The sequence below is a fragment of the Lottia gigantea genome (genome assembly GCF_000327385.1).
Source record: "Lottia gigantea unplaced genomic scaffold LOTGIsca_31, whole genome shotgun sequence".
Lineage (NCBI taxonomy): Eukaryota > Metazoa > Mollusca > Gastropoda > Lottiidae > Lottia > Lottia gigantea.
Window position 1 is genome coordinate 740,610 of NW_008709027.1, and position 21,891 is coordinate 762,500.

The following is a 21,891-nucleotide window of genomic DNA, read 5'->3' on the forward strand; positions in this document are numbered from 1 at the left end:
ATATACATATTAAAAATTACAAATTTTAAATTGAAATAAAGGAAATGGTTTTGTAAGATGAAGAGATAAAAATATCAATTGTTAAAGACAATCATTCTTCAACCCCTGATGCAACGATAAACATTGACACTGCATTAAACATGCTTCACACATAAAATCAAAGACATATGTAGCAAAAGATTATATTCATGCAAAATATGTAAAATATAGGTTTACAATATAAAACCAATTTTATTGGTCAACTGTGTAGTCCTTTTGAAAGTTAGTTAATCTGTCTGCTGTGAGCTTATAATATGATGCTGAACAATGAGTGACAACAATGGTAAAGATTGAAGCAAATTGGACCTGCAGATGCAAAGACAAAGATAGAAAGTCCAAAGGTAAGTAATTTATACCAATAATAATGATATAATCTGAGGGATAATTTCAACCAAATTTAAGCTTATTTTGTTTTGAATTGAAGAAAAATTGCCAGTCATTTGGGATTCCAATATGATTTGTATTGAGTTTGATCATGGATTTAAAAGATGTGAAGAAACTGGCACCGGGTTGTAACCAGGCTTTAATCTGGGTGGTTATGTTCTGAAATAAGTTGAAAAATATTTCTTTAAGTTAATGCTATATCAAAATTTCAAAAGTAAGTTTGAATTCTGAACTTTGTGACTTTGTTGAGTGAAAGTATAGAATACATTTTAAGTTTTTGATGTTTATATGATAAGGGATTCATTCTGAGGTACAAGTCTTTCATTTGATAGACATGTTTTAATGGATGGTTTTAAGAATGACTGTCTTGTTATATTTTATAAGATACAACGTACAGAAATTATTATTTTTAAAAGTGATTTTAAGAATTGAAAGCTATTTTTAGAGAGTAATTTTTTTTCAGGGAATTTGTAGTGTTCAATACTATAACATATAGAATTTTTTAATGTAATATTTATGAAAATTCCTTGAATGTTTAAACACAGCACATGGGAGATAATATCTATTGATCCATCAACATATTTACCAATTATTTAATTGGAAATCAGTATATAGGTTTAGAAAACCCTAAAAAAAGAAAGGCTTTGCTAAACTCTGTAAAAACGAGTCTGAGGTCATTATCATATACATAAATGATTTAAGAATTCTCCTTATTTGATTGATTGATCAGTTAAATTGATTTGCAGAATAGTTTTATGAACCAGTCATATTAGAGTATATCTTAAAATCTGATTTTGTTTGAGTTAAAATTTCAAGAGTAATGCTTAGATTATTGCTGGATTTCAATTTTTTATTGTAATTGATTGATTTGAATGTAATGTGTTATGAGTGCAAACTTTGAAGAGTTCACTTGTCACTCCTCAAGGATTAAATTGGAATACCTGTATTGAGGTATCAAAGTTATTCGAACCAAGTTATGTGAAATTATTTAGACAGTATAAATTAGATTAAGATATATTACAATAGGCTATATAGCCTCTGGCTAGTTATTACAAACTTAGATTTATTATTCTTGTCATCTTAAACAACAAAAACACCTTTATGACATCTACAAAATACTACATAACCTTGTTTTATTCAAATAACAAATAAGATGCAAGTTTATATCAACTTTTAAAATGATGTCATTAACTTCTTGCAATATGCAGTAAATCAATATTTTCTATATCAATGCTGTAGAAATTAATTTTGTAGTCCACTAGAATGGTGCAAATATCCTTTATTATGCAAAATTATGTCAAAGTTCCTGAAAGTGCTTTTTAGAAATCAGCATTAATGATAGCACAATATTAATCAGGATAAAACAAAGAAAAATTCTATGGTGTATAAATAAAAAACTAAGCCTAAATGGACTAGAGATTTATAGATTTGGATGATATATTCATGATATAAAGATTATAATTAAAGGTAAATGCACTCCCTCCTGGTAGTAATAGCTTGATGTTATACATTATGATCTTAATTTGTAGTTATAATAGGTCATTTATATTAATATTATTTTAGGTTATTATAAACAGTAGTAATAATAAATCTATATTTTTAATATTTTCATGTGCCTTGTTTACCTATAAGATATTTATATAAGTAACTGATTATATTTCTTTGTCAAAAAATTTGAGAAATGCTGAATTTTATCATTGCCTTGTGTAAGTTATTTTCAGAAGACTTTTCCTTTAATAAGTTCAAGAATGTTCAAGATTTTAATTTTTCTTTAAAATGTTGATGAAGTATTTTTTAATTATTCTGAAGCACAACTAGTTGAAGGAAACAGCAGATATGGGTGACTTCTGTTTGAAGTAGGCTATTGCAGACTATTGTATTGTGAATACAATAAATAAGTTGTTTTTTGACATGTAACTATAAATCAATCATTACAAGTGACAGTATGATGTGATGACAGTTTATAGCTAGTGTGTTAAGACAATAGTATACACTTATTTACCACTTTATTCAGAGTTCATGGAGTATATAGGTACATGTAATTTGTACTGCTTTACAAATTTTATTGACAAAAAGTAAGTAAACATACTATTATATTATTATTTGCTTGTTAGTTATAAACACATGGTAAAAAGTAAAATTAGGACTAATTTATTGATAGAATATAGATATATAAATATTAGATTGTTAAAAAAATCAAATAGATGTTTGAGAAAGTTTGAGAATAGATTTTATTGAACTATGAAACATTATATAAGATGAGTAAAAACTGTTCTGTTTTCATGACTTTGTAACATCTGGAATAATAATTGTTTATATGTTTCATCAAAATATCACATTCTGTCTTGATGGACACATATTGATTTGATATTTTAAGTTAATTTTGATTATAGTTTTAACAGCTTGTAGGCATTATATTTATGAACTGTTTAAAAGTGAAAAATGAAATTTGTCATAGGAATTATAGATATCTCTTGTTAACTTAGAATTGTTGATGCTGTAAAACTGTAATTAGTCAATTGCATGTTGTTAAATATTGGATGATGCCACAAAACTTTGAACTTTGAGTATAAAGCTTGTAATATATTTCAGTTTTGCTACCTACATGGAAATGAAATGCCTTTTAAATGTATGAAAAATAGCTGTTTTTGAGTTCATTTTATTGTTCTTGACCAAAAATATTTGCTTGTGTACTAGATAGAGTTAACAGTTTTGATTGGTTTTTGAACTGAACTTGGTATCCCAATGTGTTTTGTTGTTCAATTTTTACAAATTATTTGATTAGTTTTGTATATTTTTATTCAAAACAAGGCTGCCAGTGGGCTTATATTACCTTGCTTGGCAAACTATATTTTCAAAAGGAATGTTACCATGTGTGAGTCTAAAGGGACAAGAAAGAGGTTTTGTGAAAATTTTATGTATATAGTGGACAATGATAGTATCAATTTGCACCATTCCAATTTTCCATCAGACATCTGTGGTACCTCCAATTAAAGTATTAAAGGGACATCATTCTGCTTTTTTTATAGGTCTAAAATTTTTAGAGGAACGTGTCCTTTAACGTAACTGAAAGTTTTAACCAAAAATCATTTTTCACGCCAAAATTATTTAAAAACCGTGCGTAAGATTATGTAAAGTTTGTTATCCTTTTTGGATGCTGTTAGAAAACTACTCTACAGATTTAAGTGAAATAAACGATTAATTGTAGAGAAATATATCTCCTACGTATTCTAAAGGTTTCAATTAATAATATCAGCCATTAATAAGCAAAACAACAAAACTAGGTCAACTTGCTTAATTAACAGTAAGCTCTGTTTTTAATCCTTGTAAAACAAATTGATCAAGAAGATACATAGATATAAATAGCATATTTTAGATATATTTTCAAGTATAATTTATGACGTATTTGATAATGAAAACTTTTTACGAACTAACTTTAATTTAATTACATCAATATCCTTTTATATCAATAGCAGCTTTTGCGATAGTGATGTCATAAAATGCTTACTTTTAGTTGAATTGCAAGAGCCACAGAAAATTGAAATGATACACATTGATGGTATTAGTGTCAGCGATAATCATAAAAAGTTTAGAAAACCTGTTCCCCTTACAATCTCTTTAACCTTTAGCCCAACCACTTTTTATAATCATTCCATATTTTTATGAATTGTGACATTCTGATAACAAAGCAATTATATTAATATATGTATATCTTGCTCATTAGCATATCATTTTCATATCTAATTAGTATTAATATATATAAAAATGCAACAGATTATCATTTTACTAGAAGAATTCATAGGTTGAATATGAAAATGTTTTAATAAGTTCTCTGGTTATAAGTGTGAAAATATAATTAATTGTAACAGGTTTCTAAATAAGACAAAAAGATAAATATGTCAAATAATAGATAGCAAATAACCTCAAATTCTGAATTCTCTAGATTGGATAGGCATCTACTAAATCTAGAACACTGTCATCAAAATGCATTCGTCTTTAAGTTTACAGCCTAGCATCTTTGAATCTGTTTAAAGTTTACATGTGCTGTAGACATATGTTTTTGTATATTAATTGATATTTTATAAGTAGAAGGTAACAGGTGTTTATGTTATGAATACAGAACATATATTATATTCTCACAGAATTGACTTATACCATCACACATGTACTATTCTAGAGCTATTTAACACTATTCTATTTTTCCTAGGTTACAGTACAGACTAACTGTCAACTGGAGAGATAGATATGGTGTTATAAACATCAATTCATTATATATAATGGCCAACCGAGAACACCAATAGAAACATCATCAAATTTCATATTGTCATCAGATAATCAGTGGAAACCTGTCCAAAATGCCTGAACTATTGGGATATTTACAGATGTATGGATCCTGGCATATCTTATTGTTAATTTGTGTATTAGACATTATGTTTATTGCGATGCATTTTGGAGAGAAAAAAGTGACATTTACTATAAATAGATATGGAGACATTGTGTCTAGAACTACAGATGACATTGTGAATGATATCATGGAAGAACAGATCAAGTTATCTCAAACTATTGAACAAAATATACAACTCATCACTAATTTAACTTCTGCTATAAAAACTAAGGATAGAATCATTCAACATCTGACACAAGAAATGGAGAAAATTGAAGAGGATATTGCACTATTAAAATCTAGTCATGAACCAACCTAATGTGATATTTTTTATTTATATATTTGTACATTCCAAACATATCTATACATTCTGTAGAAGAATTACACCTGCCAATAAAAAATGGAATTATATGGCTTAAACATTTGGTAAGGCTTTCTTATCGTCAGATTGTTATATATTTTACATCTCACATTTTGAGTTTATGAAGTGATCAAAGCCTTATTTGTTATCTATATGCCTTATTGTAATTAACTCACATGCTTGTGCTTGCCCATTTTCAGACAAGCATTTTATATTATTACTGTTCACTAAGTAGCATTCCATCATTGAGGTTCAATTTCGTCCATCAAATGTTACTATTATCTCCTAAACATTCCACAAAATGACAGTATTCTAGTAATTTGAATCATTGGCAAGGAAAAATACAAAGAAAGAAAGCATATTATATTTTTCTAATTGCCCTATTTCTAGTAGGTGCATGTCATATTGTTATGATATGTCTACATTTCAGGTGTTTCCTTAATTAATTCTAAAAATTTTCACACAAAATTTATGTCTTTGATTGAAAAAATATTTCCTCAATTGAATAAAATATCAAGCCAAACTTATTCATTTAAATAAAGGGACATCTGTCTGACCAATCGTAACTTAAACTAAGGGAATTTTTTAGCTAAGCAAATCAGAAATAGTGTTCACAGTTTTGAAATTTGAGCTGCAAATTCTTATGTGTAACGTAATGTATGTGTCAAGTTGCGTGACTATCAGTACTTCGGAAGACTTTTTGCATATGAATGGTAAATGGTGAACTATGACCTTTAAATGATTTCAGTACATATTTTGTCATAGTCTATAATGTGTAAACTGCCCATGGTATAATTGTTTTGAATTGTACATGCAAATATTACAGTATGATAATTCTCCAATGATGTATTCAGTGCCTTATTTTTGTTATTGTTTGAAGTGCTTGACCTAAAATATTAAAGTATTAATAGTGTGTAATTACAATTTAATGGAAATCATACTACAGCATTTTCTTGTTTATTGATACATATCTATGTATATGAAACAGATTTTATTGATTGTTATATATCTAATATAGTATAGTTGTGTACATCATAATAAAAAAAGGAGAAGAAAAGTTCAGAAGTTTTTTTTTCTTCTTCCTACCCTATTTATCTGCCAGTAGCAGTATTGACAAATGAATCGCCTTTTATCCATAAAGTAGAGCTTTCTGACTTCAAATAACCTGATATTCGTCGCGTCTGGCTATCAAACTTTTACCAATAACTATAGAGCGTTAAAAAAACTAATCTAAAACAAGGTTGACTTTGAAGTTACTATAATTATATGAAATATGAGTTCTCTCTTTGCTTAAATCGATAAAGTAAATAGATAAAGCTTTGAAAATATGGCAATTCGTTTGCATCTGTTAAAATGCTAAGTTTTCAAAAAACTGTCAAATGCAGAAAACTCACTCAAGTATTCTGGAATTACACTGGTTTTAGACTGCCTTTGGTCAGAAAAAAGAAATGTGACCTTTTGGTGAAAAACATGGAATTTTCTAAGGTGCCCTTTACTGATTTTGAATCAACAATTAAGCTTTTATCAAGCATGGGATATGTAGTATTAGACTTTTAGTGCCATTTCGCATCATAGATTAAATTCTGCATAATATATGTAATATACATAAACTTATATAGTTAAAAACTGAATAGCACATTGATTTATTAGCATAACAGTTGAAAAAATCAGTCACATATTTTTCAACTAGTTGAAATTGCAATTTCTCATCAAGTTGCAAAAGTCAGTCACAATCTACTGGAGTTTGTCACAATTTCATTTGTGGCTGTCTGCGGGGTCTAGCCAATAGGATTTGTGTCCATAGCTTTGTCTTGTCCATAGCACTGTAAGAAAATGTGTTCTACTTCATTTAGATGGAGAATATTATATGTGGAATTAAAGATACCAATCTAAAATTAACACTAGCATTTGGTATTGGTATACATCACGCTGGTTTAGTAGAAAGAGACAGGAAAACTACTGAAGAATTATTTGTTAACTCCAAAATACAGGTATTTAAATGAACAGAGCTTGAGGAATTCTCCAGAAAAGAATGCACTTCGTCATTTTACAGCCTGGGAATATACCACTGTTTTTATACCTGTTTGTGTCTTGTGCTGTTAACATTATGTGCGCTACAGAGCAACTTCATTGTTGGAATGATCAGCGCAATATAAATAGATTATCATTATTATTATTTATTATTTAAGATAATGATTTGTCAGAAATAAGTTATTAATGGGAAGTAAATCTTACAGTGCATATGATTTCAGACACAGTTAAATAAACAGAAACTAAAAAAGCTACATTAAACTTAATAATTTGCATATGCATGTATGGGCACTTCAAAGAATAGAAATGTCCCCTCTCTCCCATATCCCAACTTCTCTAAGAATATTTTGTTCATTGGAATTTACCAATTCCCAATGTTCTTGTCAAAATATTATGAAGTCTAATAGTCTATTAAGTCTACTTCATGGACAAGTTTAATAAAAAAAGATATTTCATTATAGAATTCATAACAAAGTAAATTAGAAATTCTCTTTAAATGTCATCAAGAAATGTTATTTTATTTTGATTGTAGTTGTTAATTGCTACCAGTACATTAGCTTGGGGTGTCAATTTCCCAGCTCATCTTGTAGTTATTAAGGGAACTGAGTATTTTGATGGTAAAACTAGAAGATATGTTGATTTTCCTATCACAGGTAAAACTCAGTATAACTATATATCTAGTAATTCTTCTCTAATTATATACATACTTTCTGGCTAATGATTTATTTATCTAGGAATCAGATTTATTTTTCATATTTTTAATTCATTGAAGCTAATGGTTTTTTCTTAAAAACAAAAAAGTTGACATAGATGTACAGCAGGTCAGATCAGAAAAATGTTCCTACTTTCTTCACTTAAGAATTGCATCTTGTTGCAATATATTTTTATATGTGGACTTTATGTACAAATTTTCTTTTATCAAAAAATAATTGCTCTTGTGGGACTGTTCATCTGATTGAAGTTGTCAATCTTGTCAAGTTTCAGAATGACTTTAGATTGATATTTGAGGGTTAATGTATACTAATTTAAAAAAAACTCAAGAAAATTAAGAAAAATTAAAAAATTATTGATGTTGTACTGAATTGGTTGTCAACTATCTAGATGATTGCAGGTATTGGTATGTTAATATATACTAATATGGACCTGTGTATTGCTTATTAAAACCCTTCTTTCTTCTTTATTGTGTATTTTATATGACTTTGTATGTATAGATGTATTACAAATGATGGGTAGAGCTGGAAGACCACAGTTTGATGATAGTGGTAAAGCTGTTATATTAGTTCATGATGTTAAAAAACATTTCTATAAACGATTTCTGTATGAACCATTCCCTGTAGAGTCTAAGTAAGTAGTAATCTAACAGGCATTATAGGATAGGCATAGTTCTTCTGTTTTATAAATTTAAGCCCTGTCTTCATGTATTGTATGAAAAGTCTCTTCATTTTGGCTCTTCCAATTCTCTGCACTCTAAGATTCCTTTTCCTTTTGCCCAGAGAACCCCTACCCTGGTGAGTTATAAATATTTTATGGGTTTTACTCATCCCTTTTTGCACAGATAGTTTTATTTTTTCTTCTTGTGTCTTTTATTCTGTAGTTTACTAGAAGTGTTGCCAGACCATTTAAATGCTGAAATAGTAGCTGGTACTATAGCCTCTAAACAGGATGCTATGGACTATATAACATGGACCTATTTCTTTAGAAGACTCGTCATGAATCCAAGGTGAGTGGATTTTAGTTTTTTGTTTTTGGCATCAGACTAGAGTTTTTATTGTCAGTCTATAGACCTGTATAAATAAACACAGTGGGTATTTATTATTTATTATTTTATTTCAGCTGATAATTATGTGTTAATACTAATATGTATTAGTAAGACTTTAATAAATACATTACATTTATACACAATATTCTACACATTTTAATTAGCAACAATAATTAATCATTGACATCATCAATTTCATAATTTGAATCAGTCTATAATATTTTTACTTAGTCTTGTGGGATAAATAAGAATGACTTTTTATTTTACTCGATACAGAATTAGATCCATTACACCAAAGTGACATGGTCCTGTCTAACATTAAGCCCGAGCAAAAAAGTTCCTGATAAAATGGTAGTTTGATTTTAATCTACCTCATTACAAATTTTTTTGAGAAACAGAGCCCTGGATGTTCATGTATATTTATATGAATAACATAGCAAATGAATGATAAGTATATGATCATCAAAAATTGAATGTGAAACATTTAAAGTTTACAATGTCTGATACAACAATAGAATTTAAATACATTATGATAATAAGTAATGATAAATATATTGAGAGAGATTATAAATTGACAATTGGATTTCTATGTCCGTGTTGGTGGAATAATACAATAAATAGTAAGCAGTATATATACAATATGTAAGTAATAATGAGTAATATATTAGTAAATGCATATCATCAAATGCCTAGAAATATTAGACTAAATTTATACTTGAAACAATTGCAATGAAATTTCTGACTATGAAGTGCAGCAAATTTGAAAGTTAGTAGACTTTTATTTTCTTAAAATTATAGATGTAATCTACTCCTCTACACGATGCATTTTGTAGTTCTATAATGAATTATTATATATATTTAGAAGAATTTCTTTATGAAGTGAGGGAAATTTGAACCATATGTTTCTAGGCATGTAATAATTCTTCTACAAAGCTTATCTATGTTTATAATACTTTAAAAAAAACTATAAACAAATAAATACACAATAATATAACAAGGAATGAATGATTAAAAAAAATATCACAGTATTAAGTCTGGCTAATAAATCCCATGAGCGTTTTTCTTTTTCACCAAGATGTTTTTCTACTCCTAAGCTGCCTGTTTGGTTACTTCCTAGCTTAATCCTTAACTAGGTAAGGATTACGACAATGACTAGATATGATATTATATATTGCACTCATATTTTATGAAATATTGTAACAAAATTTGCCCTATCAAAATGTAACAAAATGTACCATGAATAATTTGTCTTAAATAATTAAGCAAATTTCATGTACAATATACAAAAACACTAATTCCATATGGACCTTAACATAATTATGAAATAATGATATGATAATGAACGATTGATCACTGAATATAATGTTTATTTCTATATCAGAACATGAATTTAGATTGGAATTGCTAATCCTCTAAGAGAATACACAGTTGAAAAGCAAATTTTTATTGTATTTTTTGTGTGTCATATCCAAAGTTGCAAAGACACATATTCTTGAAGCATATAGCAAAAATATTTTGAATACTAACTAAAGGTTAAAGAGTTTTATATGATCAGACATAGAAAGTAAGATTATTCTCTATGACCATATCTGTTTTAATTTTATGATTAATTGTGACAATATTAATAAATAATCAATGAAAATATTTACAATGACTAGTTATAGCTATATACACTTGTGACTCATCAAATATGGCACTTTTACATGGTAGATATTCACAGTTATGTCAGTCTAGGTGGACGGTTGTACAACTACATAGCATTCATGTGTCTAATATCACAAGAACTGAAGCTTTCCTCAGGCACATTCTACATAGCAATAGTCATTATTAGTGTATGGATTATACTCATTATTACACTGATTAAAATCACCACTACTACGGAATGCAGGATTCCGGATTTCTAAAAATCTCTCTTTATTCTGGAAATATCTTTTTTCTTTCAACCTGCAATGTAGTGAAACGTTCATGTCATCTAATGTTTTGAATAAATATTACAAGGACAAATTGCCTACCAAAATTATATACATCTGCTTTTCAATGAGTTCATGCTGCTGTCCTTAATTATTCTGACCATGATATTTTTGAAACTTGTAAAACTTGTCTTTTTTGGCTAACATAGTCCTCAAATAAATGAATATTTTTAATCTTACATAAATTGCCATTTTGGTGTTTTGAAAGATGTACTTAATTAAAGCCAATATCAAAGTAGGTGAAAAAGTTATTCTGATGTTTGTTTATTGTATGTTACAATGTAGATAAGAAAACAAATGTCAAATCAATACTGCTGAACTAGGCTACATAACATACTTTTAATAGTAAAGAGTGAAAAACTTACCATTTGATTACTAGTAATGTTAGTAAAACCAATAATACCAAAGTTAAAGTACCAATAACACCACCTGCTATAGCAGCTGAAAATTTATTGAAAATATCTGTGCATTATTTCTTCAATTCAATTTTTCGGAAAATAGTCATTTTTTTTCAGTCAATTTTCTATAGAAATTAAAGCTTTAATTCTTCCTTGCTTCTTTTATCAATTATAAAAGAATATGGTTGGAAACTTTTTTTTAGTTTGGTCAATTTTATTCCTAATTCTTTAGGTTTTTTCATGCCACATGCAATTTCAGGCTTTTCTTAGAATAATCTTAACTTATTAATGAGAAGGGTGTGAATGTAGTCTTGAAGAGATTGATGAATTATTTAGTAAGACATGAAGATAGAAAAACCTCACACACCATAGAAACTTAATAAACACAGGCCTTTTCTTAACACATTAGTTATTCCACATGTCTTTTATTGTCATTCTATAATCAATTATAATCTTTCTTCATGCTATCTTTTTATTATCACTGAATGGCATTCTTTCCTCCAGATTAATTCAGTAGCAATTTGTTGAATATTGTAGCTATTGGTCACTAGAGCTCCATGTCTTTTGGGTCAAAATGTCATTTTGAAATTTGCCTAGAGTTGAATACCAAGGGCTCATTTCAAGAAATTTCAGATTAGATACAATTATAATTTTAAGGAATAAAGCAGGCTAACTTGAATGCTTAATCAACCTAGTTACAATTGTACCATTGCTAGCTGGATTATCTTGATATGAAATGGAAACTTACCGAAAGGTAGTGTCTTACTTATACCACTACTAGGTATATAGTCATGGTATATAGGTATTGGTGTAGTCTCAACGTTTCTAGTTGTTAATGTACTAGATAACATTGATGTCGTTGATACTCCTGTATCCTCATGTTGATATTCCTTGTTGTTGATATTTTTGTTATCGTTGACATTGTTATTTGGATTAGAAATCGGCAACATCCAGGTCATTTCATTGGTTGAATCTGTTATGGGCTCCAATTTGGGCATTTTAGGTACAGCTGAAAGAAGGATAAAAGTATTTGTATGAGATTTAATAGGAAATGTCTCAATTTTAATGTTTGATTTATTTGCCAATTAATGTTGTAATGTTTTCAATTTGTAGATGTTCCTTAACATAATATGGACTTTGAATTCAAAACATATTTGTTGCTAGGAAGTAGATTTCTGTTTGAAGATTTGAAAGAAAAGAATATAAAGAGAGATATTGTGAGATAATGAAATCAAGATGGCAAACATCTCTTACCTTCATAATATAACCAAAATCCTTTACTGTTTCCTGTTTCTGCTTTTAATTCAATTTGAAAATGGTTACCATGAGATCTAAATGTATATTCTGAACGTCGTCCACATAATGTTGTACTGTGAAATCCATCATTAAAATACATAAAATCAGAACAGTCTTTCTTGCCTCGTGGTTGTAACTCCATATCAATGATAGTCAGTAGTATTTTTTGACCAGGTTGTGCTTGTATTTGTATGGAACAAGATAAATTATTATGAAAGTTATTAGGATAGCGAGGTGTAGATATATAACCACTTTGATCTGTTAATATCGATGCATCACAAATACCATATGTTTTGGATACTGAAAAATAGAAAAAGACAATCTTTAATAATATGAAGCTACAGGCTTATAGCTAACTAGAGAAAATATATCAGTAACAATACATAATCCTTTGTAGGTTAAAATATTTTCTTATGATATAAAAATTATAAAAATTATTCAGATGAAGTTTAGACTTTCTGAAAAGATAAGTGCTGATACTGATACTGGAATTGTTTAAAGATTGGCATAGATCTATTAATACAAAATATATATATTCTCCTTCTAATTTGTTATGTTTAAGGACTGTCAATTCATTGATAATCAGAGATAGATTTCTTGTTTCATCTTTCAAACAATTCACCTACATCTTTTATGAACAAAAGAACCAGACTTATAACATGAATTTAGTCATTAGATAAAAGAGAATTAAATAGCCAGTTTAATTGATAAATAGATCAAAGAAAGTAAGGTAGGCCATGGTTTATTATAGAATTATTTTAACATTTAAAGATATGTATGTTATTTATTAGTTTGATGATAATTTAACAATACATCTGTTGCTTTCACCAAGTCTTTTGTTTAAAATAAAGCCAGGACTTTGACAGATGGTAGACTTTCTAGTCTCCAGGTATGTTCATAACAACCAATCATCTTCTCTCATTTTCTTATCATCTGCAAACTCATTTGCATAAAACAGATGTCGACTGCTCTTTCTTCTCTCTTCATTGTTATTTTCAAAATCTGGGGGTTATTTTTGGTTTGCTACAGGACAAAGATTTAAAATTTTGAATTTGATATTTAGTATTTTGAATTTGATATTTAGTATTTTGAATTTGATATTTAGTATTTTGAATTTGAAATTTAGTTTTTTTCTAGAAAATCTAGTCTGTTAAATGCAATCAAATCAACCTTTTTTTGGATAAAAACTTAATTTAAATCAAGATTGATTAAATTATAGCTATTTATTTGCATGTCTTTTTTTTGACTATGTGAACTACCCAAATCTTGTGTTTAAATCAGGAGTGATTCTAACCTTGTCTTAATTAGAATCTTAAGCTTTTTATGGCACTTGAAACTGTTTTTTGTATCTTAGTATATTCATAGAGATAAGTTCATGTACTTGATGGAAAACAGCCAATATTAGAAATGAGGAAGTTTTAAATATTAATTATATCTCAACATAGATCGAATGTTTTTAATTAAATACTTCATTCAATTTACTCAATTTAATCAACCCACGCATCTTCTTTTTTTTTTACAAATAAAATTTGATAAACGAACAACAGTTTGGTGAACCAGTGTTCAAAGTACTTAAATTTCTTTCTCAACCTCATGTCTAAGTTGAACAAGAAAGTATTTTGTTGAAAGTTTGTTGTTGTTTACATGAAAAATATTAGTCAAGTGGAGAAGGAACTTTATTTTGATAAGAATTCTCTACTCCGTGTCTGTTTAAATATAATTTACTTGTTTTTAAGTCTTATTTTGATGAGAATAGCAAACTCATAGTAAAAGATTCATTATTCAAAAACTTACATGTTTATTTGATGAATACCTCAAGAGATAAAATACAGCTGAATGTTGTAGATAGTACAATGTACAAGGGATGTACTTATTAATAAATATCTTATAATATTGGAACATTTAAATGCCATAGAGAGAGACGTTTAAAATTACATTTTTTTTTTTCCCTGTAAGCAAAGTTTCAACAAATTACATCACTATCATCAGCTTATTGAATTTATTCTTCATGTATGCAAAAATTTTAAAGTGCAAAGCTCTTAAAGTGGTTGTGTAGGTAATTGTTTAGATAATGTTTATATAGAATTAAAGTTCCAGGAATAGTTATTGATTTGTTGTCAGGGGCAACAATATAATTTATATATAAGAAAGGCTGGGTCTAGTGATATTCAATGATGTCTTGTATTGATTACTAATCATTGTTAGTCTATTGTCGTCTGTCTCATTTCCTTACTTTACTTTCTTTATCGTATGATGTCTGATTTTTGTTCATTGCCATTTGATTCAAAATCAATGATGCATACAAACTTGTATTGGATTGTTCAGGACATCTGGAACAAGTGTAACTACTGCTTTTACATAGGAGTAAATTGACATTTTATCTGTAATCTCATGCAGCATCTTCTTTGTTTTATGATTTTCTAGATATTCAATTGTCTAGATATTCGCTTCCATAATAGTTAAAATAAAATTATAGATGTATATAGGTTAATGATTGATGCCCAAATGACAAAGTACTACAGTAATCAAAAAATATAAATGATAACTTACTTTCAACACATTCATATTCCACTTGAAAATAGTTACTATATTGTCCACATGATGGTACTAAACGCCCATAGCTACCAGTTGGTAGATTTATACTACATTGTTCTCTACCAACACAGGAATATTTCTCATCTTCTTTTAATCTACAATCTCCTGGACTGTACATACATTTATCTGTTTGACTAACTCCATAGAATGTCTGCAATATTCTAACCATGGAACCAACAGGACATGTTATATCCAAGGATTTTTGCTGTTGACTAAAACAAGCTGATATTTTTATTCCTGTAATAAACAAACACAATCTTTTTTAAAAAATTTATTAATAAATTCTATTATCTTTTGGCAAGGGAAGTTAATGAAAGTTGAAATTTTGGCATTTGATATCAAAAGATATGTCTAGATTAAATATATAGAAAACACAATAAAAGATTACAATTTGGCAGAAATAATAAAATGTAAGATGATATATAATATAACTTACCATGTATTTGTATAAAGGTCTGAATACAGACTAGTAATATTACCATTAACTTCATCATGTTCTATAGCCAATAACTAGAAAATAAATATACTTCTTCTATAGATCAGTCTGTCCTCTTACATTTCACTTTTACTAATGTTTCACATATTTCACTACTTGAACAATTTATAGAGAGAGGCGCGTGCCCTCCAGATTGTTTACTAATTAGATCAGGCTGGTACACACTTGGGGTGAATTGGTCACAGCCCCTCATCTATTGGCTAGTGGTTAATGAGATAAAAGAAAGGGTGTATGTTGTTAGACAAGGTTTAGAGAGACAGTCAGTCAGACAGTAAAGTGTTAATGTCACTATAGTTAAGAATATTTATATTAATAAACTGGTTTATACACCTGCCCTTACCTGTACAAACCCCTTTAATGTTTAATTAACCAGTCTCTCATCAAACAATTATCATTATCCATTTAACTAAACTGCACTGGTATTTCCTTTGATCTAGTCCTGATCACTCATGTACAACAGAATGATTGACAGTCATTACAATACAACATTTTAGATCAAAACTCCACCTGGCTGTCCTGAACCCTTAACACTCATTTCATAAGAACAAAAGGCTTTGTATAGGCTTGCTATTCAGTACTTCAATGTAGTATTACTTTGTAGAAGAATAAAGAGAACCTACAAACACTCTTTGTTGTGGCGTGTGCCGTCTGCTTATTCTATGAGCAGATGATAGAAAATCCACCAATCAAATTGAGCCTTAGGGTTGAATGTTTATTAGTGGCGTGTGCCAGCTGTCAATGGAGCCAAAAGTTGTAGAAATACTCATACATATTTTGGTCCACTAAAAATATTTGAGTTGATTTATGTAGCATCCTGCACCCTTTGTGTATATTCTGATCTTAATTTTATCAAGTAATTGTCAAAATTTCTTTAAAAACTTTACTTTTCTAACTCTGATGGAGTGGTTTCTGACAGGACACAAATGACATTATGCATGTGTATATTAGTTTATATGTATATGTATATATGCCAAAACATTTTATTAATTATCATAACATAGTTGTCAATGTGATGGTGAACACAGCTATTACTTGATTTTGATAAGGCTTTAAAATACATATTGATGATTAACAAAAGTTAAATTCCTTCACTAACTCAGAGATCATTATCTGCATTGCTTTCTTTGTCAGTGAATATATTCCACTTGAATAAGATTATTCATTAAGAAGTTAAATCACTTCTGGGCATTCTTATTCACATAAGGTTGCATAACCAATTTCATTTTTGAAATTTTTTTTAGTTTTTACAAAGATGACACATGGAAGAGTTCTTCAAGATGTTTAGAATGGTAATTTTCAAGATGAAAGTGTTGACATATCATTTACATTACATCACCTGCTATCACCTTGCTTTTGTTAAGTAGTTGACTTATTGAACCCCTTCCTTTATCTTTCTGCATCTTGAGGAAAAGGTCTTTAATCTCAAATGTCTAAACTCAGCAGGCCAATATTTGAAGTAGTTAGTTATCAGAAATATTAACACCTGTCAGTATGTACAGTCTACAGTAGGTCTAGTGGTTTTCTGGTAATCTTTTAGTTTTAATCACAGTTTGTCTTCAAACTGTCATAAATGTCAAGTTAAGAGAAACCAAATTAAGATAGGAGTCAGTGTTAAGAGATTTCAATGTTAATTAGTTGCAAAATATCTGTTGGACGACCACTATTATAATGTTTGGGTGCTTGGGTGTAAATTAGAAATAGAAAAACAGTAAAGTAAGACAGTTTTCACATACATACTTATTAGAGAATAATTAATTGGGTTTGGTTAATTAAGTATGTGTTAAGAATGTTAATAAGTGGAATATAAAGTGTGAATGAACACTTGTTATAATGTGTTATAAATTAACACTTTAATATATGATCTGATAAAATACTTCATTACACCTATATCATTATCATATACAAGGATGTTGAATTTTCTACATCCTGTACAAGATATGGACTGCAACTTATACTGAAGTCACATATTATGGACACTTAAATAGGGAAAGAACTCAGGGTGATATTCTAATTAATATTGCCTTGTATCACTGTCATGTATATTGAATACAATTCATTATGGTAAAATAGGAGACATTATACAGTGTAAATAGTAACTATAGCTAGAAGTGATGACATTGTTGACCGATGATCTAACCTGGAGCTAGATTAATTAAATATTCCTGATATTAATTAAATCTCATGTTTATTATGGGTACTGTATCAACAATGGCACATGTCTGTGAGTAGCAGGATGCTAACAGAAATATTTCCAGCTGGTGTAGAGTAATTTGAGCAGACCTGTAGAATACAATCTTACTACTGGGGTTTGAGTTATTCATAGAATTTTACTGTGTAAATACATATTGTATTTTAAATGTATACGGTCTATTTTAATAGCTATACCAACTTAAGGTTTTATTCTTTGATTCTTATTACTGAAATTCTTCATACTCTCACTTGAATAATGATAAAGAAATTGTTATTTATTCATTTGTTGCCATCTTATATTCAGTGAATGAGATCATAACCCAGATGTTTTTATATTTTATATCTCAGAAGATACATGAAACATCTTTTCATATAAATTTATATAAAGTTTTTTATTGTTTAATCTCATATTTTACATCTGTTATCTTTTAGACTATACCCAGTTTTTATTTCCATTTTGAAAAGAAACTTATGCCAGAAAGTTTAGACTGATAATATTTTATGGCTCTTTAAATAATTATAATAAAGAATGGTGTATGACTACTGTTGATAAGAACCTAAACAAAAAACATGCTACAAAAAGCTGTAAGATAGAAGGTGATGTTTTGCCTGGTAACAGTAGGGTTAATGTTCTATATTTAAGAGGTTATGATACATATGGTATATATACTGGGAAATAGATTCATTAACTTTCTCTTAATGATCAGTCTTTAACTTCTAATGGAAAACATACTACCTCTCAAAGAGGTTGATATAACCGCAAATGTTTCTCAAATGTCAAATTGAAAAAGAAAATTTATTTGTTCACTCTGAAAACAATTTCAAAATCAGCTTGCTCTTGATGAATTTAGGCTGATTCTGTGTTGGCCAATTCTTAACCCTTTCAACACGTACATCAGCAAGATCAAGTCTTAGTGTACAATATTTGCCTTAGCTTTATTTTTTTTTCATATAAATGTAAAGAATGGAGGTTTTGTAAAGTATATGGATGATAAATTAAGAAAATGAATTATTAGTATCAATATGTCTAATATAATTATAAAATCACTCTATATACTGTAGTAGAATAGTCAGTTTAACTATCAAATATGATAAATAGCTCTTGGTGGTCAACATTTTATCAAAGTTAAAAACATGAAAGTAGTTTATAAAGATATATGGTTGATTTAATTTTTGACACCCCATCACTTTATAAATAAGTAGAAAAACTTGAAAACAGTATGAAAGCAAGTAGTAGTGCTATAGGTAGAGAGATAAGGTAGATAAGAATGAAATGAAATAGAGATGATTGAATATAAATAGTAAATGCCAAATATATTTTTATTTCAAAATATCTGATTTCTAATATGTTATAAGAAGAAATTGGAATGTTGACAGAATTTTATCATCATTTTACAAGTTCCTTTTTCTCTTTTCCACACTGCCTGCCATTTTATATGGACATACTCATCTGTATTTACTTTTCAACCTGTTTCAGTATTACATTTCTTTGTCCAGTTCCTCTCCTAAAAGTTAGGCAAAGTTTAGTCAATGTTATTTTGCTGTTTGTGATATCTGTCATTGAGAAAAGATGAATTACGATCTGAAAGACAGACAAGACTTCAGATTTTGATTCTAAAAGGTGATATGAATTTGAGCTCTATAAAATGAAATAGCAAATATTTAAAGATCATAATCAGAATCAGTCCATAACTGATATAACTGAACTTGTGTGGAATATCGTTCCCTATTTTCTATTTGGAAATCAAAAAAATGTTTATCAATTACACAGTTTCTTCCCCTTTCATACAAGATTAACTCTCTGAATTCTGGAATATGCTTCGTTTTTGGATTTGTAGCTATGTGAATTATTGTAAAAATGACTAGAACTCATCTACACTATTGGAATGAGAAGCAACATTTGTTATTATTCAAACATGGAAGAAATTGAGGAATTCAATTTGGTTAGGAATCTGAAGGCATCAGCTGGAAGGAAATAGTTTGATGAAATTAAAATGCCTTGAGACATTGGAGATGAGATGATTGAGGACTGGTGTTAGTGATTGTATGATAGTTGGTATTTTAATCATGATTCTAGTCTGCTATAACTTGACATATCAAATCTCAATGATTGCTCTTTAAATATTGACATCTCTATCACTACTAACTTTATTCTTCATTTATTGACTTAATCTTCTCCCATTTCAACATCCATCATGTTTCATACACAATAAATAGCTGCAGTTTGGAAATCTTATTATTAATGATTCATGTGGAAAATTGATTTTGTTTGAAGTTTGGTAATGATGGTGTTCTGAAGTCAGACAATCAATCTTGTGTTAAAATAAACATTGTCTTTTATCACTAAGAATTATTTCTAATTCTGATTATTGATTACTAATTAGAATAAAAAAAACTTGTCTATAAATCTATAATTCAACAATTTGTCTGTTACTAATGATGTTTTCTAAGAGGACAAAGACCATATACTAACTGATCATGTGCAGCACACAATTTTGATGAACTGACTGAATTGTCAGGCTCTCTAAATAACAAACTGACTGAATTGTCTGGCTCTCTAAATAACAAACTGACTGAATTGTCTGGCTCTCTAAATAACAAACTGACTGACTGAATTGTCTGGCTCTCTAAATAACAAACTGACTGAATTGTCTGGCTCTCTAAATAACAAACTGACTGAATTGTCTGGCTCTCTAAATAACAAACTGACTGACTGAATTGTCTGGCTCTCTAAGTAACAAACTGACTGAATTGTCTGGCTCTCTAAATAACAAACTGACTGAATTGTCTGGCTCTCCAAATAACAAACTGACTGAATTGTCTGGCTCTCTAAATAACAAACTGACTGAATTGTCTGGCTCTCTAAATAACAAACTGACTGAATTGTCTGGCTCTCTGAACAACCAACTGACTGAATTGTCTGGCTCTCTGAACAACCAACTGACTGAATTGACTGGCTCTCTGAACAACCTACGGACTGAATTGACTGGCTCTCTGAACAACCAACTGACTGAAATGTCTCGCTCTCTGAACAACCAACTGACTGAATTGTCTCGCTCTCTGAAAAAAAAAACTGATTGAATTGACTGGCTCTCTGAAAAAAAAACTGATTGAATTGACTGGCTGTCTGGAAATAAACTGATTGAATTGACTGGCTTTCTGAAAAAAAAAACCTGATTGAATTGACTGGCTCTCTGGAAAAATAACGGATTGAATTGACTGGCTCTCTGAACAACCAACTGACTAAATTACTGGCTCTCTGAACAACCAATTGACTGAATTGAATTTCAAATTGAGTTAGTTCCTTCTCACTGATATTCTTACCTGTAGGCTTTTTATTAATTAGACCAGTTTAGTTGAATTGATTGATTAGATTATTTCTTAAGTTGACATGACATGAGATGAAACTTTCTAATATTTTTATTTACAATGATTGATGTGACTCATATTTACAGAACATTATGTAATGAAAGCAATATTAACACATCTTATGGACGTTGTATTGACCACCACAGAACTACACCCACCTTGATTATTGTTGTTAGGAAATGCATTGTAATTAGATATATGATGATTCCTCCCTATTTTAAGAAATATCAGTTGTATTCTGAAAGTTAAAAAGCTGTCTAGTTTTGTATATTAAGAGAAATGGACTACAATTTTGGTATTACAAATGTATTCCCATTTGTAAAATATTTAAGAGAGTGACTAGTAAATATATAGATTGATATTTTAAAGTGGAGAAGTGTGCTGTTTGGTATCAAGTTACCTTCTAGTAAATAGATTAACAAACATCAATTAGATTTGAAATCTGTTTAAGATTAGGTTCTAGTGGACCAATTGAGAGTTTATTATATATAAGGTTATAAGAGGAAGTTCATTAAAAGCAGGAAACTAAAGGCCTGATTGAAAGTTCTGTAGTTAGTAATTATTTCTTCAAAACACCTCAAAATACATAATTTTCAAAATCAGTAATCGATACAAAAAT

The 21,891-nt window shown here is 28.9% G+C and overlaps 1 protein-coding gene across 1 annotated transcript in view; it reads left to right on the top strand.

Moving 5' to 3' along the window:
* LOTGIDRAFT_189896 (hypothetical protein) overlaps positions 1 to 21,891 on the top strand; it is a 58,012-nt gene that overhangs the window by 22,136 nt on the left and 13,985 nt on the right. Inside the window, exons 32-35 of the mRNA XM_009057708.1 lie at positions 7,022 to 7,159; positions 7,732 to 7,852; positions 8,411 to 8,543; positions 8,794 to 8,919. Coding sequence (XP_009055956.1) covers positions 7,022 to 7,159; positions 7,732 to 7,852; positions 8,411 to 8,543; positions 8,794 to 8,919 — 518 coding nt within the window. The remainder of the gene's footprint in view (positions 1 to 7,021; positions 7,160 to 7,731; positions 7,853 to 8,410; positions 8,544 to 8,793; positions 8,920 to 21,891) is intronic.